This window comes from Cucurbita pepo, chromosome 18 (genome assembly GCF_057944985.1).
Source record: "Cucurbita pepo subsp. pepo isolate OVF chromosome 18, ASM5794498v1, whole genome shotgun sequence".
Taxonomy (NCBI): domain Eukaryota; kingdom Viridiplantae; phylum Streptophyta; class Magnoliopsida; order Cucurbitales; family Cucurbitaceae; genus Cucurbita; species Cucurbita pepo.
Genome location: NC_141815.1, coordinates 9,891,342 through 9,908,803, shown reverse-complemented (window position 1 = coordinate 9,908,803; position 17,462 = coordinate 9,891,342). Strand labels below are relative to the sequence as shown.

Sequence of the window (17,462 nt, the reverse complement as noted above, 5' to 3'; positions counted from 1 at the left end):
CAAAACAGAGTCACGAGAGCTTATGTTCAAAGTGGACAATATCATACCATTGTGGAGAGTTGTGATTCCTAACATGGTATCAGGGTCATGCCTTAAACTTAACTATGTCGATAGAATTCTCAAATATCAAATAAAGGAGTGTACATTGTTCGAGAGCTCCGGAGAAAGGAGTCGAGCCTCGATTAAGAGGAGGATTGTTGGGAGTGAGTTGTGATTCCTAATATGGTATCAGGGTCATGCCCTAAACTTAACCATGTCGATAGAATCCTCAAATATCGAACAAAAAAGTGTACGTTGTTCGAGAGCTCCAGAGAAAGGAGTTGAGCCTCGATTAAGGGGAGGATTGTTGGGCGTGAGTTGTAATTCCTAACATGGTATCAGGGTCATGCCCTAAACTTAACCATGTCAATAGAATCCTCAAATATCAAATAAATGAGTGTACATTGTTCGAGAGCTCCAGAGAAAAGAGTCGAGCCTCGATTAAGAGGATGATTGTTGGGAGTGAGTTGTGATTCCTAATATGGTATCAGGGTTATGCCCTAAACTTAACCATGTCGATAGAATCCTCAAATATCGAACAAAGAAGTGTACGTTGTTCGAGGGCTCTAGAGAAATGAGTCTAGCCTCGATTAAGAGGATGATTGTTGGGAGTGAGTTGTGATTCCTAATATGGTATCAGGGTCATGCCCTAAACTTAACCATGTCGATAGAATTCTCAAATATCGAACAAAGAAGTGTACGTTGTTCGAGGGCTCCAGAGAAAGGAGTCTAGCCTCAATTAAGAGGAGGATTGTTGGGAGTGAGTCGTGATTCCTAACAGTTTTGTTATTCCACGGGTTTTAATTAAATATTTTATTTATTTATTTATTATTATTTACAATAGTTTTCTTTAATACCTTAGTATTTATTTTAATTTATATTTGAGAGTAATTTTCAAATATGCGCCATCTCAGCCAGTGCTCAATAATGTTAAACAATAATTGCAAATATATCCTCCTCTTATCTTATATTCATCGCTTTTGGACTTTATGATGAACATTAAAGAAGACTCTAGTGGCATTATATGAATCGTATTTTCATTTTAAAAATTGTGATCATATTATTTATTTTATTTTTTTATATATTAACGTCGTGTTTTGATAACATAATAATAAAAACTTTAATGTATAATATTATGCACGGTTGCAATTAAAAAAATATGTCACCGTCAGTTAATTTCAAAATAAAATAAATATATTTACCAAACCAACAATAAGGTTTAAATAAGCTAACAGGCCAGACTTCACTGAAAAGCCCAACAAATCAGTTTACGGGCCGGACTTCGCCTATTTAATGGGCCCGTATTAATTTTAAGTCAAAAGCCCAACATGTCCTTAGACTGCTATTATCATCAATAGAGCTGCATAAGAGCTTAGTGTAAATAGATTATGATTTTTTTTTAATCCAAAACAACGAGAAGAATAAAAATAAATGTAATATATTTTTCGTTTTCGTTTTCGTTTTACCTAACAAAATAAGAAGAATACAAAATTTGATGTGTCGAGATCGAACATCAAATCAAGTAGATTGATGACAAATGCAACTATAACAACAACGACGTTTCTGTTGTAATAAAAATCAACTGTCGTTGAATCAATCGATTAGATAAAATGGTTGTTCGAGAAAATGCACTTTTTCCTTCTCACGTGTATGCACCTTTCTTCCAGGTGTTAAGGTCTATCTCCCACTTTTTTTTTCTTCATTAAGTGTTTAAATATATAGTTTTTATTTTTAAATTAATAAAAATACTCCTCCCTTTACATTTTTTTTTTAAATTAAAAACATTATTATACATTTTAAAAACACTCTGCGAATTTTTAAAAATAAATAATTTATAAATGACAATGGACTGTTTTCGTCTGTGACAGTAATTTTTTTTTTAAAGATATAAAGTGTTAATACTATTTTTAAAATTTAATGATTATTAATATTTTAAACTCGTGAGGGTATAAATGAAACATTTTAAAATTGACCGTATAATATTTTTAATAATTTAAAAATTTTGTATATAAGATTGAGATAAATTCAAAATTTAATGCAAGCCTTATATTTGTATAAAATAGTCAGATATGACACGTGATCGCTTTGACGTGGCCTGAAGCCAGCCAAACATTTTGTTGTCACATTCAAAGCATACGCTCAAGGCAAGCGTTGAATAATTTAAACTTTTAAAATAATAAAAAAAGAGAGGGATTAAATACGTGGGATTACACGTACAAAAAAGAGTGGGCATACACGTGCCACGTCAAGATGTGTGATGTCTATTAAAAATAACTATCAGAATAAAATATCAAAAGAGAAAAATAAAAAAGAATATTCAATATTTAGTCAAAACCTGTCTAATAGATAAGGTCAAAGTTTGATTGTTGACTGATATGATATGCGTCCAATTTTAGTTGGATGGTTTTTCAACGGCTGAGGTTTATTCTACTTTTCTATTATAAAATAATGACGTGTCATTTTATTGTCGGTGCTAAGATTAAATCCAACCCCTAAGATTAATTTGTGTAAAATTAAATGCAAACCATATATTATACGTTATATCATTGGATCTGACCCAAAGATGAATCACATGCCATAATGACGTGCTTAAAGAACTCGCACTAGTGTGGTGTTATGTACAACATACTCTCCTGCTTGAGTTAGTGCTTAGATTGAAGCGACGTATAGCTGAGTAAAAGCCGCTGACGACGAGTCGGCTCCTATACATCTAACTATGTTTTACTCTGTCCCCCAACACGGTGGAGGTTCCATGGCACATCACGAGCAATTGAGCTACTCAAACGAACCACCCCTACCTTACTACAAGATAGGGACAAAATGGAGAAGGTGACCTTGTTATCCACACCTCTAGTCACTTGGTCCAAGAGCTTCCCGAAATATTAGATTCAATAAAATAAAGTCATCATATCTATGCGTGCGCTATATTCCACTATTTACCGCGAGTACCAGAGGAATATTCTGTCACATCACAAGTCATTATCTCAATACTACACTATGCATCCTACTAACAACAAACATGTAGGTCGGTTAAATTAGACATTTAATTGCACGTCGTGTTAGAGATGGGTTGTTTCTCTAGACTTTTAGGCATGAAATTTTTAAAAATAATTACAATCATTATTACCGTCATTTTAGCATAGTCATTAAAAATCATGTCAATTCGAACATAGTTTAACGGACAAGATACAAATCACAACGTTAAAAGTCAAGAAAAATTTATAGTACTATGACAATATTATTTTATCTTAAATGTTCAATTAAAATAATAATAATAATAATGGAACAAACTAGTTTTTATAGCTCAACAAACAATTTAAAATAATTAATAATTAATAATTATATTTGGCGTTGGAAATTGTTGAATAAATAAATAAAAGGGCAAAGATTGCAAAATTGGGAAGGTGGGACCGGGGCGTGCTTTGTCAACTCACGAGTGGCAAATCTGGTAAAACGGAATTATTTATAAATAAATAAGTAAATAAAAATAACTAAATAAATATGGTAAAAGGAATAATTCTACTGAATATACCACCAAAACCATCAAAGCCAGCGAAATAAAACGTGACTCGCCAGCACACTACATTCTGATTAACTAATAATTTATTTATTTTTAAATATTTAAAAATAATAAATAAAAGGCATGAAATCCCAGGATAAAAAGCTAGAAATTATTAAATGACCATATATATATATATATATATATATATATATCTAAAATTAAAATATCATATTATATAATATCCAATTTATAATTTTAGCTCAATAAATAATTATAAAATTTTAATTTATGAAGAAAATGGTGAGAGTGAAGTAATTTAGAGCGTATTTTTTTAGATTCGTGTAGAAATTCACGGAAAGTAGGCGTATTTATGGTGAAACGCATAGCGATAAACAGTGGTGAGCTTTTTTAGCGCGCTCACCGGGCAAGAAAACGACACCCAATTCCGAATCTCTTCATGGTTTTGAGTCTTGGATTGTCAGAGTTTGCCAATTTTCAACGTCTGAGGTGCGCATCTTCTTCTCAAATCTTTCTGTTCTCTGAGAGTTAACTCAGAGAATCGAGGGAGGAGAGGCCGGAGAAGAGAATCGAGGTTTTGGCTTTCGAGTATAATGGCTGGAAATGATTGGATTAATAGCTATTTGGAGGCAATTCTTGATGTTGGGCCTGGTATTGATAAAACCAAGTCTGCGAAGAAATCGTCGTCGTTGCTTCTCCGAGAGAGGGGACACTTCAATCCTACTCGGTATTTTGTTGAGGAGGTCATCACTGGCTTCGATGAAAGTGATCTGTATCGCTCTTGGGTTAAGGTAATCGGATATCTATTCATTTCTCGCCTGATTTATCGAACTATGGCGTTGCTTTCTCTGAACTCGAGTTGCTTGCTATGTTTGTGTGTTCAAGGCTGCAGCCACCCGAAGTCCTCAGGAGAGGAATACTAGATTGGAGAATATGTGCTGGAGGATTTGGAACTTAGCTCGTCAGAAGAAACAGGTTTGTTTTCTTGTTTTTTGTATCAATATAATCGCAGATTATGTGGCTAGTTCGCATGCGACATAAGCTTCTTGAGGAATTACTGGATTGTTTGATCGAAAAAATTACGTATGAATCTTGCTATCTCTTCTGTCTCCCTCTGAGATTTGTGGCCTATCTTTTGGCAGCATTCTTGAGTTCTTTGATTGTTCGGTATGAAGTTTGTGATTCTGTACTGTCCGCCACCATGCAAATGTTAGATTATATTTTGCTAAGATTAGCAGGGCCACTAGAAAACTGATAGAACATGCAGCTTTTTGCATATTAAAAACTAAGCTGTTGATCACTAAGACTGTTATTACTATTATTATCTTTGAAACTGGAGACAATGCATATCTGTTAATTGAGATTTGAATTATGTGAACGCGAACTTTTTTGTAAAGGTGATGGTTAAACTGGAAAGCATAATACGCACATTAGTAGTTATGAAATCTATGGTTTTGTAGCTTGAAGGAGAGGAAGCCCTAAGGAAGGCCAAGCGTCGTCTTGAACGGGAAAAGGGTCGAAGAGAAGCAACGGCTGATATGTCTGAAGATTTATCAGAGGGAGAGAAAGGAGATGTAGTCAGTGATATACTGGTTCAAGGAGATAACGCCAAGACACGTTTGCCAAGAATCAACTCCGTTGATGCAATGGAGGTGTGGGCTAGTCAGCAAAAGGGGAAAAAGCTGTATATTGTCTTAGTGAGGCACGACCATAACTTTACTTTTCTTTCTTTTCAATGTACTGATTTTTGTCATGATTTTCCTTTATTGTTGCAAACTTGCAATGTGTTATATCTGTTCACTTGTTTATCAAATGCAAGTTTAGTGAAGCGAAAGTGAATATAATCTCCTTTTCCTAATAACTACAACTACCTTTGAAGTTTAGGTTGTGAGATTTGTATGGCTATTTCTAAACTGATATAGCAAATTCCTTCTATAGTCATTTAATTTCTTTAAATTTTTCCAGACCATTAAATCCACCCTCTGATTGGATCTCTTGTGATGCTATGATTTTATATATATTGTGATCTTGGATATTTATTACTCATTTCATTAACTTTTGCGATCAATGCTATGCAGTCTTCATGGTCTGATAAGGGGAGATAACATGGAGCTTGGCCGTGATTCTGATACTGGTGGTCAAGTAATATTAGTTTCATTCTGTCTCTATAATCTTGACTTCTATAACACCTCATTTTCTACGTTCATGTATAGAATTGCATAACTGATTGATTTCTACTTCTCCATCTTGTTTAGGTTAAATATGTGGTAGAACTTGCTAGGGCATTGGGATCAATGCCCGGAGTGTATCGGGTAGATTTGCTCACAAGACAAGTATCATCCCCAGAGGTTGATTGGAGCTATGCAGAACCTACGGAAATGCTGAATCCATGTAATTCAGAAGGCTTGGAAGGTGAGATAGGCGAGAGCAGTGGTGCCTATATTATTCGTATACCATTTGGTCCAAGAGATAAATATATTCCTAAAGAACTTCTGTGGCCGCACATCCCTGAATTTGTTGATGGTGCACTTAGCCATGTCATCCAGATGTCTAAAGTTCTTGGTGAGCAGATTGGTGGGGGACATCCGGTCTGGCCAGTTGCAATCCATGGACATTATGCTGATGCTGGGGATTCTGCAGCGCTGCTCTCTGGTGCTTTAAATGTTCCAATGCTTTTTACTGGCCACTCATTAGGTCGGGATAAATTGGAGCAGTTATTAAAACAGGCTCGATTGTCAAGGGATGAGATAAATATAACATACAAAATAATGCGCCGGATAGAAGCTGAAGAATTAGCCCTTGATGCCTCTGAAATAATTGTAACGAGCACTAGACAGGAAATTGAAGAGCAATGGAGATTATATGATGGGTTTGATCCAATCCTGGAACGTAAACTTCGTGCTAGGATAAAGCGTAATGTGAGTTGTTATGGCAGGTTCATGCCCCGTATGGTGGTAAGTAACAAATGTCTACATGCTTGTATGTTGAATTTTCTGCATCTATGTAGTGCATGTGACCTTCAGACGCGATTAATGTTTGATAAGATCAACAAATTGGATGATACTTCCATGTATATAGAGTGTTTACCATTCTTTATTTGATAGTGGTTGAACTTGGTTGAGTCATTTTGGCAAGTCGTAGTCCTTTCTCATCAACAAATTTCTGAGTTATTACTTCGGAGGTACATGTATTCTAAAATTTTCCATCTAATTGTACGCAAATTTCGTTGTGTGGTCTTATGTAGTGTTGTCTGACTGTTCCTGATGCAGGCTAACTTGTTTGCTAACTGTCTGACATTGTTTAACCAGCTGTCTTGTTTGCTTGGCCCTTGACTACTTTCCTTTCATATAATATATCAAAATATTCCTTTCCCCTATGCAGATAATCCCCCCTGGAATGGAGTTCCATCATATTGTTCCTCCTGAAGGTGATATGGACGTTGAGACAGAAGGAAACGAGGATCATCCTGCTTTGCCAGATCCACCTATCTGGTTTGAGGTTATGTTTATTATTATTATTATTATGCATCTACTTTAAGTTATTGTGGGCGTGGACTGCTAGCTGTTAGAAGATTTCCTCTTCCACACAATAATGAACCCTGGTTTTTTAATAATCTTGATCTATATTATGGCATTTGCAGATAATGCGTTTCTTCACTAATCCTCGTAAACCTATGATACTTGCACTTGCGAGACCGGATCCAAAGAAGAATATCACAACTTTGGTCAAAGCATTTGGAGAATGTCGGCCACTTAGGGAGCTTGCAAACCTTGTACGTGGAATCCTTTAAGGATTATAATTGATCAGGCAATCTTCTTGACGCTGTTTGCGCCATGATAATTATCTGTGACTTTTCTTCATACATTGCAGACACTAATTATGGGTAATAGAGAAGGAATTGATGAAATGTCAAGTACAAACTCATCTGTCCTTCTCTCAGTGCTTAAGCTTATTGACAAATATGATTTGTATGGACAAGTGGCATACCCTAAACATCACAAACAATCTGACGTTCCTGACATATATCGTCTGGCTGCAAAAACCAAGGTACTCATGTGTTCACAAAGAATAAATATTCGGTACATTTTCTCTCTTGTCCTGTTTACAATGTTTATCTATTCTCAATACAGCTTGCTGGTTAGTGAATTATGTAGTTTTCTTCATATACAACTTCAGAATTCCTACATTCACTGCACCTAGCTAGTTCATGAGAACCAATTCATAAACTTTTCTAGCCATAGTAATTCGTAGGTGCATAGTTTGCTTTTAAACTAGTTTCTTTCATGCACATACATACTGCATTGTGAGGTCCTCAAGTCCATTTTTTCAATTTGATATTGTGAATCCCTTTGAATTTTGGAGCATGGTTTAAAAAATATATATTTTGCACGCTAAACATTGACTGTTGTTCTCTGAGGAATATGGTATGCGCTTTATTAAGCTTTTTAAATGCCAGTGGCTAATATTTTGTAATTTGCACCGTCATCCAGTGCCTGTGGGTTATATTAATATCCGTTTCCCATTTTGGGATATCTTCTCTTGCTCGTTCTTGGCTTTCTTTGTTCTCTTCATGCCTGGGACATTCTTGTGGCGTCCTGCTTTTGTATTGAACACCTATCCTTTAAGTTGCTATCCTTATTTATGATTTGCAGGGCGTTTTTATAAATCCAGCATTCATTGAGCCATTTGGACTTACTCTAATTGAGGTGATTTCTATTATTTCCTTACTTTTCATTTCACAAAAGTATTTATTTTATTAACCAGTTATCTATTCTACACTTTTGTTTAATAGGCAGCAGCCCATGGTTTACCCATTGTTGCTACAAAAAATGGAGGTCCTGTTGATATACATCGGGTATGCCTGCTTTTAGCCATAAAATTTTGATTACAACCATTGATTCTCATGCTTGTATATTTTCATATGCTTGACATATTTTAAACTTAATAAAATGTTTGTGCAGGTGCTTGACAACGGTCTTCTTGTTGATCCGCATGATCAACAGTCTATCGCTGATGCTCTTCTGAAGCTTGTTGCAGACAAGCACCTTTGGGCTAGATGCCGGCAGAGTGGTTTGAAGAATATTCACCTATTTTCATGGCCAGAGCATTGTAAGACATATCTATCAAAAATTTCTAGTTGCAAACCGAGATATCCACATTGGCAAAGAAATGAAGATGAAGATGATAACTCAGAATCAGGCTCACCTGGTGATTCGTGGAGGGATATACAAGACATTTCTCTAAACCTAAAGTTTTCATTAGATGGAGAGAAGAGTGGTGGAACTGATAGATCTCTCGAAGATAGAACAACTAAATTAGAGAATGCTGTATTGAACTGGTCAAAGGGTGTTTCAAGGGATACACGAAAATCAGTTGCAGAAAAAGCTGATAAAAATGCAAATGCTGGCAAGTTTCCGGCATTGAGGAGGAGGAAACATCTCTTTGTAATTGCGGTGGATAGCGATACTATTACAGGTCTCGTTGAAACCACAAGAAAGTTGTTTGGGGCAGTGGAGAAGGAAAGGAGTGAAGGCACTATAGGGTTTATTCTCTCTACATCGTTGACCATATCTGAAGTGAATTCATTTCTGGTCGCAGGGGGCTACCGTGCTAATGATTTTGATGCTTTCATTTGCAACAGTGGCAGTGATCTTTACTATTCATCCACAAATTTGGAAGATGATCCCTTTGTGGTTGACTTCTATTACCATTCACACATTGAATATCGATGGGGTGGAGAAGGATTAAGGAAAACTCTAGTTAAATGGGCTGCTTCAGTTTCTGATAGGAGCGCTAATACCGAAGAAAAACTTGTAACTGCAGCTGAGCAACTTTCAACAAATTATTGTTACACTTTCAATGTTCGGAAGCCTGAAGTGGTAATTTTCAACTTTTAGTGATGACGTTGATCAGTTTTCTTATTGTGGAAAAAGGTTATCTTGTTGGTGAATTTTTAGTATTCCTAAACTATGTATCTCATTGTAGAGGCATCGTTTGTTGATTGCATGTCTCAGGAGTTCATAAGTCAAGAATTTCCTTTGCTTTTGTGCAGATCCCAGCAGTTAAGGAACTCAGAAAATCGTTGAGAATTCAAGCTCTGCGTTGTCATGTTGTTTATTGTCAGAATGGCACCAGGCTAAATGTAATTCCAGTACTGGCATCCCGTTCCCAGGCGCTCAGGTACTATTACTTTTGGTGCATGCTCTTGTGTATTTTCTTACTATCTCTCTCTCAGTATAACCATGGATATTGGAAGATCATGGCATGTAGTAAATCCTTGAGAAACTACAACTCTTAGGCACCAATAAGCTGTTTGGAAGTTATTTTTAAAAATTATTTGTTTCTAGGATAAAGAAAGCATATTGAAAGTATATTTGGTTAGCAAGAAGTTATTTTTTTCTAGTTTTTTTTTTAATAAAAAAGTATAAAATCTCACTAGTTACCGAATTATTTGAAATAAAGTAGAATTAGTCTCTCTCTCTCTTAAATTTTTTTTATAATAAATTATATATGTTAACCGTATATAACTGCCAACATTTTATATGCCACAGAAACACAATTCTTAGAATTAATTGTTAACGCTTAAATACTAAACAAGCTCTCGAGTCTCAACCTGCCTGCTTTAAAGTTGTCTATTTCTTTGAAATATGATTTGATATTTTAACTATTAAGTATAAATGAAGACTATCGAATTCTAACCAACCAGGTTTTGAGGAGGTAGTTTGATTTATGAGAGAGACCTAACGTTGACTGATTCAGAAGATGACAGTGTGTGCTGAGTTGTCTCGGTAAGCTATTGTCCACCAATTTTGGCATGGGGCAGGGCATAAATGTATAGGTTTTAGACCTTTTCCTCGAAGTTTTCTCCTTCAACTTTTAGGACGAAAATATTATCCATCTAAAAAGGCAATCTCCTGCTGGCAAGACCTTGAGACTGGGGAGTGCGTTTGTGAATTTTCCCTTGACATCTTAAGCTTTATATCTTGAACCATAAAACCAGTGAGAAAGCTGACTGGAAATGAGCAATTTAAATGTCTAGGAACTTAAATATACTATCAAACGGCCATGACCTTTCTCTCTACATTAAGGTTTGAGGGTCTTACCATGGAGAAACTTTCCTATATTACGGTAGAAATGGGTACTACTCCAATTAATTTGACGATGTGGAGTCCAACAACCTAAATAACTCTTCATAGGGATTTGATTCTATGAAATTTACTAGAACTTTTTCCCCTTGCGATGCAATGGTGTCAGGTATCTTTATGTTCGATGGGGCACGGAGCTGTCAAAAATGGTTGTGTTTGTTGGAGAGATAGGGGACACAGATTATGAAGGGTTGCTTGGTGGATTGCACAAAAGTGTAGTTCTGAAGGGCGTTTGTAGCGGCGCTATCAACCAGCTCCACGCCAACAGAAGCTACCCTCTTTCGGACGTCGTTCCAGTTGACTCTGCAAATGTTGCAGAAGCTTCTGAGGAGGCTAGCAGTGCTGATATTCGAGCTTGCTTGGAGACAATTGGCCTTCTCAAGGGGTAGAAATTTTACAATGCCTGCATTGCAACTGAACTCTTCCTGGTACGTTTCTGTAATTGTCTTCATGGCATTTTAGGAGGAAAAAACGAAAACAAAAATGGTGAAATAACACATTGGCCTCTTTCTTTTGGTGGGCATGAAAAGGTAAGCTAAATCTCAGTTTTGTGCAGCTTTTGTGTGTTTTGTCCTTTCAGCATCTTCTAGCTTGCTGTTTTCATGGTAACTGGCAAACACCTCAGAGAATAATACTCTAAACTTGATACTGTAAAAAATGAATGAAATTCTCTTTGTTGGGGTAAGTTTATGGTACCCACTTCATATTATGTAGATTCCTTTGTACTATTCTCATTTAATAACACAAAATGATATATCAAAAGGGGATGAGACCTTTTGGAGAAATAAAAAACAAAGTCACGAGAGTTTATGTTCAAAGTAGATAATATCATACTATTGTGAGAGTCGTCTCTAAAATTTCTTTCTTTCTTATATTCTACAAGAATTAAAGCGTAATCGACGGGCTATCCTAGAGTTATCTTTCTTAATCGGTCTTACGACTTATAAAGAGGCTTCCAGAAGGAAAAAAAAGAAGATTTCTTGGATTTTCCTTAGAAGGATAAAAGATAAAACTTGTGGGAAATAAAAAGTTGGTCAATTATCGAAGATTGAGGTTAGGTTTTGAAGTGTGTTTGGGGATAAAAGAAAGCGAAAATAGGTGGATAATTAATTGTCCTGTAGTGGTCGGCCACCTGTCCTCTCAACCTCGGATTTATTTTTCAAAGGGTTGAGAGTTAGGAGTTGGGAGTGGCGCTACCAAACGAAGACCAATTGGAAAATAAAAAATGGCCGAGTTTTTATGACCTAAATACTTTACCCTTCACCCTCCAACTACCCTTCATTACACATTTAATTCCCTTCATTTTCATTTCCTATTTTCTTTCATTAAAATAATTACCAATTTCATTCCTTTACTCAAACAAAACCCAACGCAAAACTCAAACCAAATGTACCAATTTCGTTCCAATTTCGTTCCAATTTCGTTCGTGAAGTTAGAAGTTATAGAGTATGAACGTTTTTTTTCTTACCATTCCGTCTGGGGTAGTGTTGCTGGAAACACATGTAAAATTCGAATTGGCCCACATGGTTCATAAATAAACGAGCAACCAAGTTTTTCACCGATTTGTAGTGGCCCACGTGGCTCGTACTACACAATATATTTATGTACTTCATATGTAATCTAATTTTAATATAATGAAACAAATAAATATTTGCCATATAAACAATTAATTTTATAAAAAATAAATAAATAATTCGAACAACTCGAACGGATAAATTAGATTAAGCACAATAAATCGAGTTAAAGCACAATTTTCAACCCAATTCATTAACTCGCCTAACTACATTTATAATAATTAATATTTATCTAAGTCAAGATAATTAGCTCAGCTAGTTCCCTTCCTTACATTCTAATTAATTGCATTACTTTAATTTTTATATATATTTGAAATATATAATTCCTTCCAATAATTACTATTTTTGAAAAATTAATAAACAAAAAGTATAATTTTTTATTTTATTTATAATTTTAAAGGTAAGTGACCAAACCAAAGGTCAAAATTTTAATATTGCTATGATAGGTGGCCCAAATATTGCACCAGCCAACCCCTCTTTCATACCAATAATAATAATAATAATAATAATTAATAATTTTACAAAATTAAAATAAAAATTAAGAGAGAGAAAATTTTAAGATCCTCAAGTTAGCTGCACCTGCATGGAGAGAGAGAAAGAGAGAGATTAAATAAAGTAGTTGGTGTGGTTGTGTATCACACAAACTGCATTAAATAACGCATGTAGAAAGCAAGATACTGGGACGATTTTTTTTTTTTTTTTTTTTTTTTTTTTTTTTTTTTTTTTTTGAATAATGCTTAAAGAAAAATAAATTTGTCTATATAAGTAAGGCTTTAAGTAAAGCGAAATTGTTGTCTTGTGTAAGTATTTGGAAAATTTTGGAAGAGATTCTTTGAATTTGTTGTGCGAAGAAGGATCTGTACGGGAGAAGATCGGAAGAGAGCGAAGATGGAGGAGACGAATCAGAGGCGGAAGGGAACCGGAGAGAAGCAAAGCTGCTGCGATGAAATCGGAGAGGATTGTCGGTTGGTTTCGTTTAAGGAGTTGCCTGAGTATATGAAAGATAATGAGTTTATTCTTCATTATTATAGAGCTGAATGGCCTCTCAAGCGAGCTCTTCTTAGTGTCTTCCAATGGCATAATGAAACCCTAAATGTTTGGACGTGAGGCCTCGACTTAGCGTTGTTCTTCGATTTGGTGATGTTCTGGATTTTGATTTGTGCGTTGTGATGATGTGTGTGTTTTTTTTTGAAATTTTCAGGCATTTGATTGGATTTGTTCTGTTCTTGGGATTGTGTTTGGCGAATCTGATGGAAGAAGTGCCTCAAGTGGCGGATCTGTTCGGGTTCTTTTCCAGGTTTGTTCTGTGTTTGAAACTTCTTCTAATTCCGTTCGTAGTTAGAAATGGCGATTTTAATTTGGGGAAATTTTCGCCTGAACTGCTTTCTCTCTTTTGATTTTTGGCTTCTGATAGTGAAAATTGATTCTCTGATTTAGTTTAATCGGTGGATTTGTTGTTTCTTCGAATCGGTAGTAGTTAAGATTAAGAACACGAAACAATTAATCTCGGCTTTGGAGGAAAAAGAATGAACTCATAAGCATCCATTTCAGTTCTTGGTTAGAGGATGAATTAGGACTTCAATAGTTCTTCGTCACAAGCAACAACAAACTTCAATTAGTTTATCATTCACAAATACTTCTTTCTTCGATAATTCAAAATTGATTTTTAAGAAAAATATGTCGATTTCAACATGTTTTACCCGGTAAAACGCATGTTCATCTGCTCAACACTAAATTTGAAAATTCTTGCAAAAAAAAAAAAAAAAAAAAAAAAAAAAAAGTTCCATTAGCTATGTTGAAGTTGACATGTTTAATTAAATCATGAGTTTTGATGCAATGAATTCCCCATTTTGATGCAGGTCTATGCTCACATCTTTCTGTTCAAACATTTCCTATGCTTCTAAAGATTTCATTGGAGTAAGAACACCTTATAACCCTTTCTTCATCCATTAATTTATAGAATTTTGTTAGTTCAATGTCAATTTTCATATAAGGAGTAGTCCATATCTACTTAAAATACCAATAGTCAATATAAGCATATCTATGAGTTTACAAATTTAAAATTTTTAACTATGTTTAATCAATCATGAGTTTTTTCTTCTATTATATAATTTTATTAAGATTTTTTAAAAATTCATACCTAAGTTTGAAAACTAAAATAATAATTTTCGTTTCTTAATTATTTAACTTTTTTTTCTTTTTAGAATCTTGTATTGAGGATTATTGGGAGTGAATTCCGCGTTGACTAATCTAGGGAATGATCATGGGTTTATAAGTGAGGACCATGCCCTAAAAATTAGTCATGTCAATAGATTGATAAATCCTCAAACGTGGAACAAAGGACTCTAAAAGAAAAGGAGTCAACCCTCCTGGAAGGCATAGTAAAAAATGACTAAGACTCCAAAGGAGTCGAGCCTCGATTAAGGGAAGGTATACTTTGTTCGAAGGGAGATGTTTGATGATAAGAGTCCCACGTCGGCTAATTGAGGGAATGATCACGGGTTTATAAACAAAGAATACTCTCTACATTAGTGTGAGGCCTTTTGGGGGAGCCCGAAGCAAAGCCATGAGAACTTATGCTCAAAGTAACAATATATTATCCTTGTAGAGGGTCGTATTCATCTAACATGAATACTATCTTGCTTGTTTCTCATAGTTTTTTACAATGATTTTCATCTTTAGTTTTAAAATTTTTGTTATTGTAATGAAATGCGGAGAAAATAAAAACAAATTGGTTAGCAAAATGTGTAAGTTTTTGAATTTTGTCCTAAAGTTATATCTAATTTTTTAAATAAAACATTAATGACTGTGTGTCATGCAGACCACAGCAACAGAACTGATGGAATTGGTGGGAAGCGTCCACCCATACGAAGGCGGCGACAACATCAGTTTGGTAACCAACGGATCGAGCACAGAACGGTGGCCGTTCTTCGTGTTCTTAGGCGGCTCAATGTTCTGCCTTCTCTCGAGCAGCATTTGCCATCTCTTTTGTTGCCATTCTCACCCTCTAAATCTCCTCTTACTCAGAATCGACTACATCGGAATCGCCGTCATGATCATCACCTCCTTTTTCCCCCCAATTTACTACATCTTTCAATGCGATCCCCTCTGGCAATTCGTCTATCTCGCCGGAATCACCATCATGGGCATCTTCACCATCCTTACTCTGCTCTCCCCGGCGCTTTCCGCCAGCAAATTCCGGTCCTATAGAGCTCTTCTCTTCGTCTCCATGGGTCTCTTCGGTATTGTTCCCGCGATTCATTCCGCCGTCGTGAATTGGAGTAATCCTCGCCGGAATATCACTCTGGCTTATGAAGCGGCGATGGCTCTGTTTTATCTCACTGGAACCGGGTTTTACGTGACCCGGATTCCGGAGCGGTGGCTTCCGGGCCGGTTCGATCTGGCCGGACATAGCCACCAGTTGTTTCATGTTTTGGTGGTTTTTGGAGCTTTGGCCCATTACGGTGCCACCATTGTTTTGTTGGAGTGGCGTCAGAATTTTGGGTGCGAAAATTTGACGTTGTGATGGAAAAACACAAATCAAACTGCAAACCCAATTGTTTAGCCTATTTAATTTGGAAATTAAACGCTTAATTTTAAAAATTGTATTTTTTTTTCTTCTTAATTTATTTATTCATCATCTATTTCTTTGATTTTCTCATCCAGAGGGTTCGTCTATTTATGTTTTCCTTTAAAATTACAAGTTCTTATTGTATAAAAAAAAAAAAAAAAAAATTATTTTACTTGGATTGGAATGAGTACAAGCTTCATGTTGACCAGATGTTGACCTTCTTAGATCGAGTTTCAACTTGTTCACCAATTTCCTTGACCTTCTGGCACTGGGCAGGCCGGCGTCAACCTCCCTACATGGTCTTATGACTTTGTGGAGACCTGTGTTTTTGGTAAACAGTCACTCGGGCCTAGTTACTATAACCCCTTTGTGAGGAGACACTCCTTCTCTCAAAGTTATGGGGGCTATTTTGCCGAGTTCTTAGAGTGAGTTGTCTCGTGCCACTAGGCATCCTCTACCTATACATCTATGTCGATTTTGGGTACTGGTACTCTTTTGTTGAAGGTCGTTCGAGCTTTTCCTAAGAGTTTGACATGGGTTACTTCAGCGTATTTTCTCTGCCCCTACTTACCCCAAAAAAACGTCACTTTGTGACCTTAAATCGATAACCATCTTTCAGCTAACCTAGCCTCTTTCATCCCTCGGGATCAATAATGGGTAGTACAAGAATATTCACCTATTGTCCAATTAACTACGCCTTTCAACCTAATCTTAGGCCTTGACTCACCCTATGTGAACGAACCTTACAGAGGAACCCTTGAATTAGATCCGCTTTCATTTCTTAAAAAATTGGCCAAAATCTTAAAGTTTCCCACACTCCATCTATTCTCAACTTGTATTTAATATCGTCCATGTCCATTGGTACTTAAACCCTAAACCCTAGACGGAATGTACCCGAAGAAATGGGAGAATTCATGGCTTTCATTGTTGTCTGCACAAAACGATGAGCCATCTCATTTCCATAAACAAAACAAATTCAAATAAATAACGCAAAATTCCCCATGTGCTTCGCTTCCCTCTTCTACTGCAAACCGCATACTCCATTTCTTCCTCTACGTACTCCTCCCATAACCCTTTCCCATATGTGATATTCGAATACCCGAATCAATGTGGCTCACAATTTTAATATCGCCTCTTACTTCACCATTTTAAAATAGAATTTTACCCTTCATCGTTGAAATAATATTTAGTATCTTATTTATTATTCCGGTTCACTTTTAATACACAAAAACTAACCCCGAACAATAAACATAATACTTTTTTTTTTAAGAGCCTTCACATGAACTTAAAAAATAAAATTTTGGTGTGAATTAATGTTATGGAAATATTTTTAAAATTTTATCTGTTTAAAGAAAATATAATTATAATATTTAATCCATATAATTTCTAAATATTGAAAATTTAATATTATATCACCTAACTTATTTTCTATAATTAATAATAATTATAATAATAAATCAATTCATCATTAATTTGACGGGATGGAGAATATAATTTCGGTTTCGTTCTCTTTTAGTCAAGCTCTCTATAACAAACGAGTTAAAATGAATATTTACTTTCTATAATTGACATATATTCGTTTTATTTAAGACGGAAGTTTAAATATCTCTATC

The 17,462-nt window shown here is 35.5% G+C and overlaps 2 protein-coding genes across 2 annotated transcripts; both read left to right on the top strand.

The window, feature by feature from the left end:
- Positions 1–3,932: 3,932 nt before the first annotated feature.
- LOC111779763 (putative sucrose-phosphate synthase 1) lies at positions 3,933–11,417 on the top strand. The gene is made up of 13 exons (XM_023659893.2): positions 3,933–4,350; positions 4,445–4,534; positions 5,020–5,261; positions 5,638–5,701; positions 5,815–6,513; positions 6,941–7,057; positions 7,200–7,331; positions 7,430–7,606; positions 8,212–8,265; positions 8,352–8,414; positions 8,521–9,438; positions 9,612–9,739; positions 10,814–11,417. Exons 1-13 carry the CDS (start codon positions 4,153–4,155, stop codon positions 11,091–11,093), a joined length of 3,162 nt encoding a protein of 1,053 aa, XP_023515661.1. The 5' UTR covers positions 3,933–4,152; the 3' UTR covers positions 11,094–11,417.
- Positions 11,418–13,013: 1,596 nt separating this feature from the next.
- On the top strand, positions 13,014–15,939 carry HHP1 (heptahelical transmembrane protein1). The gene is made up of 4 exons (XM_023659896.2): positions 13,014–13,381; positions 13,480–13,575; positions 14,138–14,195; positions 15,100–15,939. The coding sequence occupies exons 1-4, from the start codon at positions 13,167–13,169 to the stop codon at positions 15,802–15,804; spliced, it is 1,074 nt and encodes a 357-aa protein (XP_023515664.2). The 5' UTR covers positions 13,014–13,166; the 3' UTR covers positions 15,805–15,939.
- The last annotated feature ends 1,523 nt before the right edge of the window (positions 15,940–17,462 follow it).

Bases quoted from the DNA above. Each gene is read 5' to 3' on its own strand.
- LOC111779763 (XM_023659893.2), top strand. From the start codon at position 4,153: ATGGCTGGAAATGATTGGATTAATAGCTATTTGGAGGCAATTCTTGAT. The intron at 4,535-5,019 runs GTTTGTTTTCTT...ATGGTTTTGTAG, and splicing joins TAGCTCGTCAGAAGAAACAG to CTTGAAGGAGAGGAAGCCCT. The intron at 8,266-8,351 runs GTGATTTCTATT...TTTGTTTAATAG, and splicing joins TTGGACTTACTCTAATTGAG to GCAGCAGCCCATGGTTTACC.
- HHP1 (XM_023659896.2), top strand. From the start codon at position 13,167: ATGGAGGAGACGAATCAGAGGCGGAAGGGAACCGGAGAGAAGCAAAGC. The intron at 13,382-13,479 runs GTGAGGCCTCGA...TGAAATTTTCAG, and splicing joins GAAACCCTAAATGTTTGGAC to GCATTTGATTGGATTTGTTC. The intron at 13,576-14,137 runs GTTTGTTCTGTG...ATTTTGATGCAG, and splicing joins CTGTTCGGGTTCTTTTCCAG to GTCTATGCTCACATCTTTCT.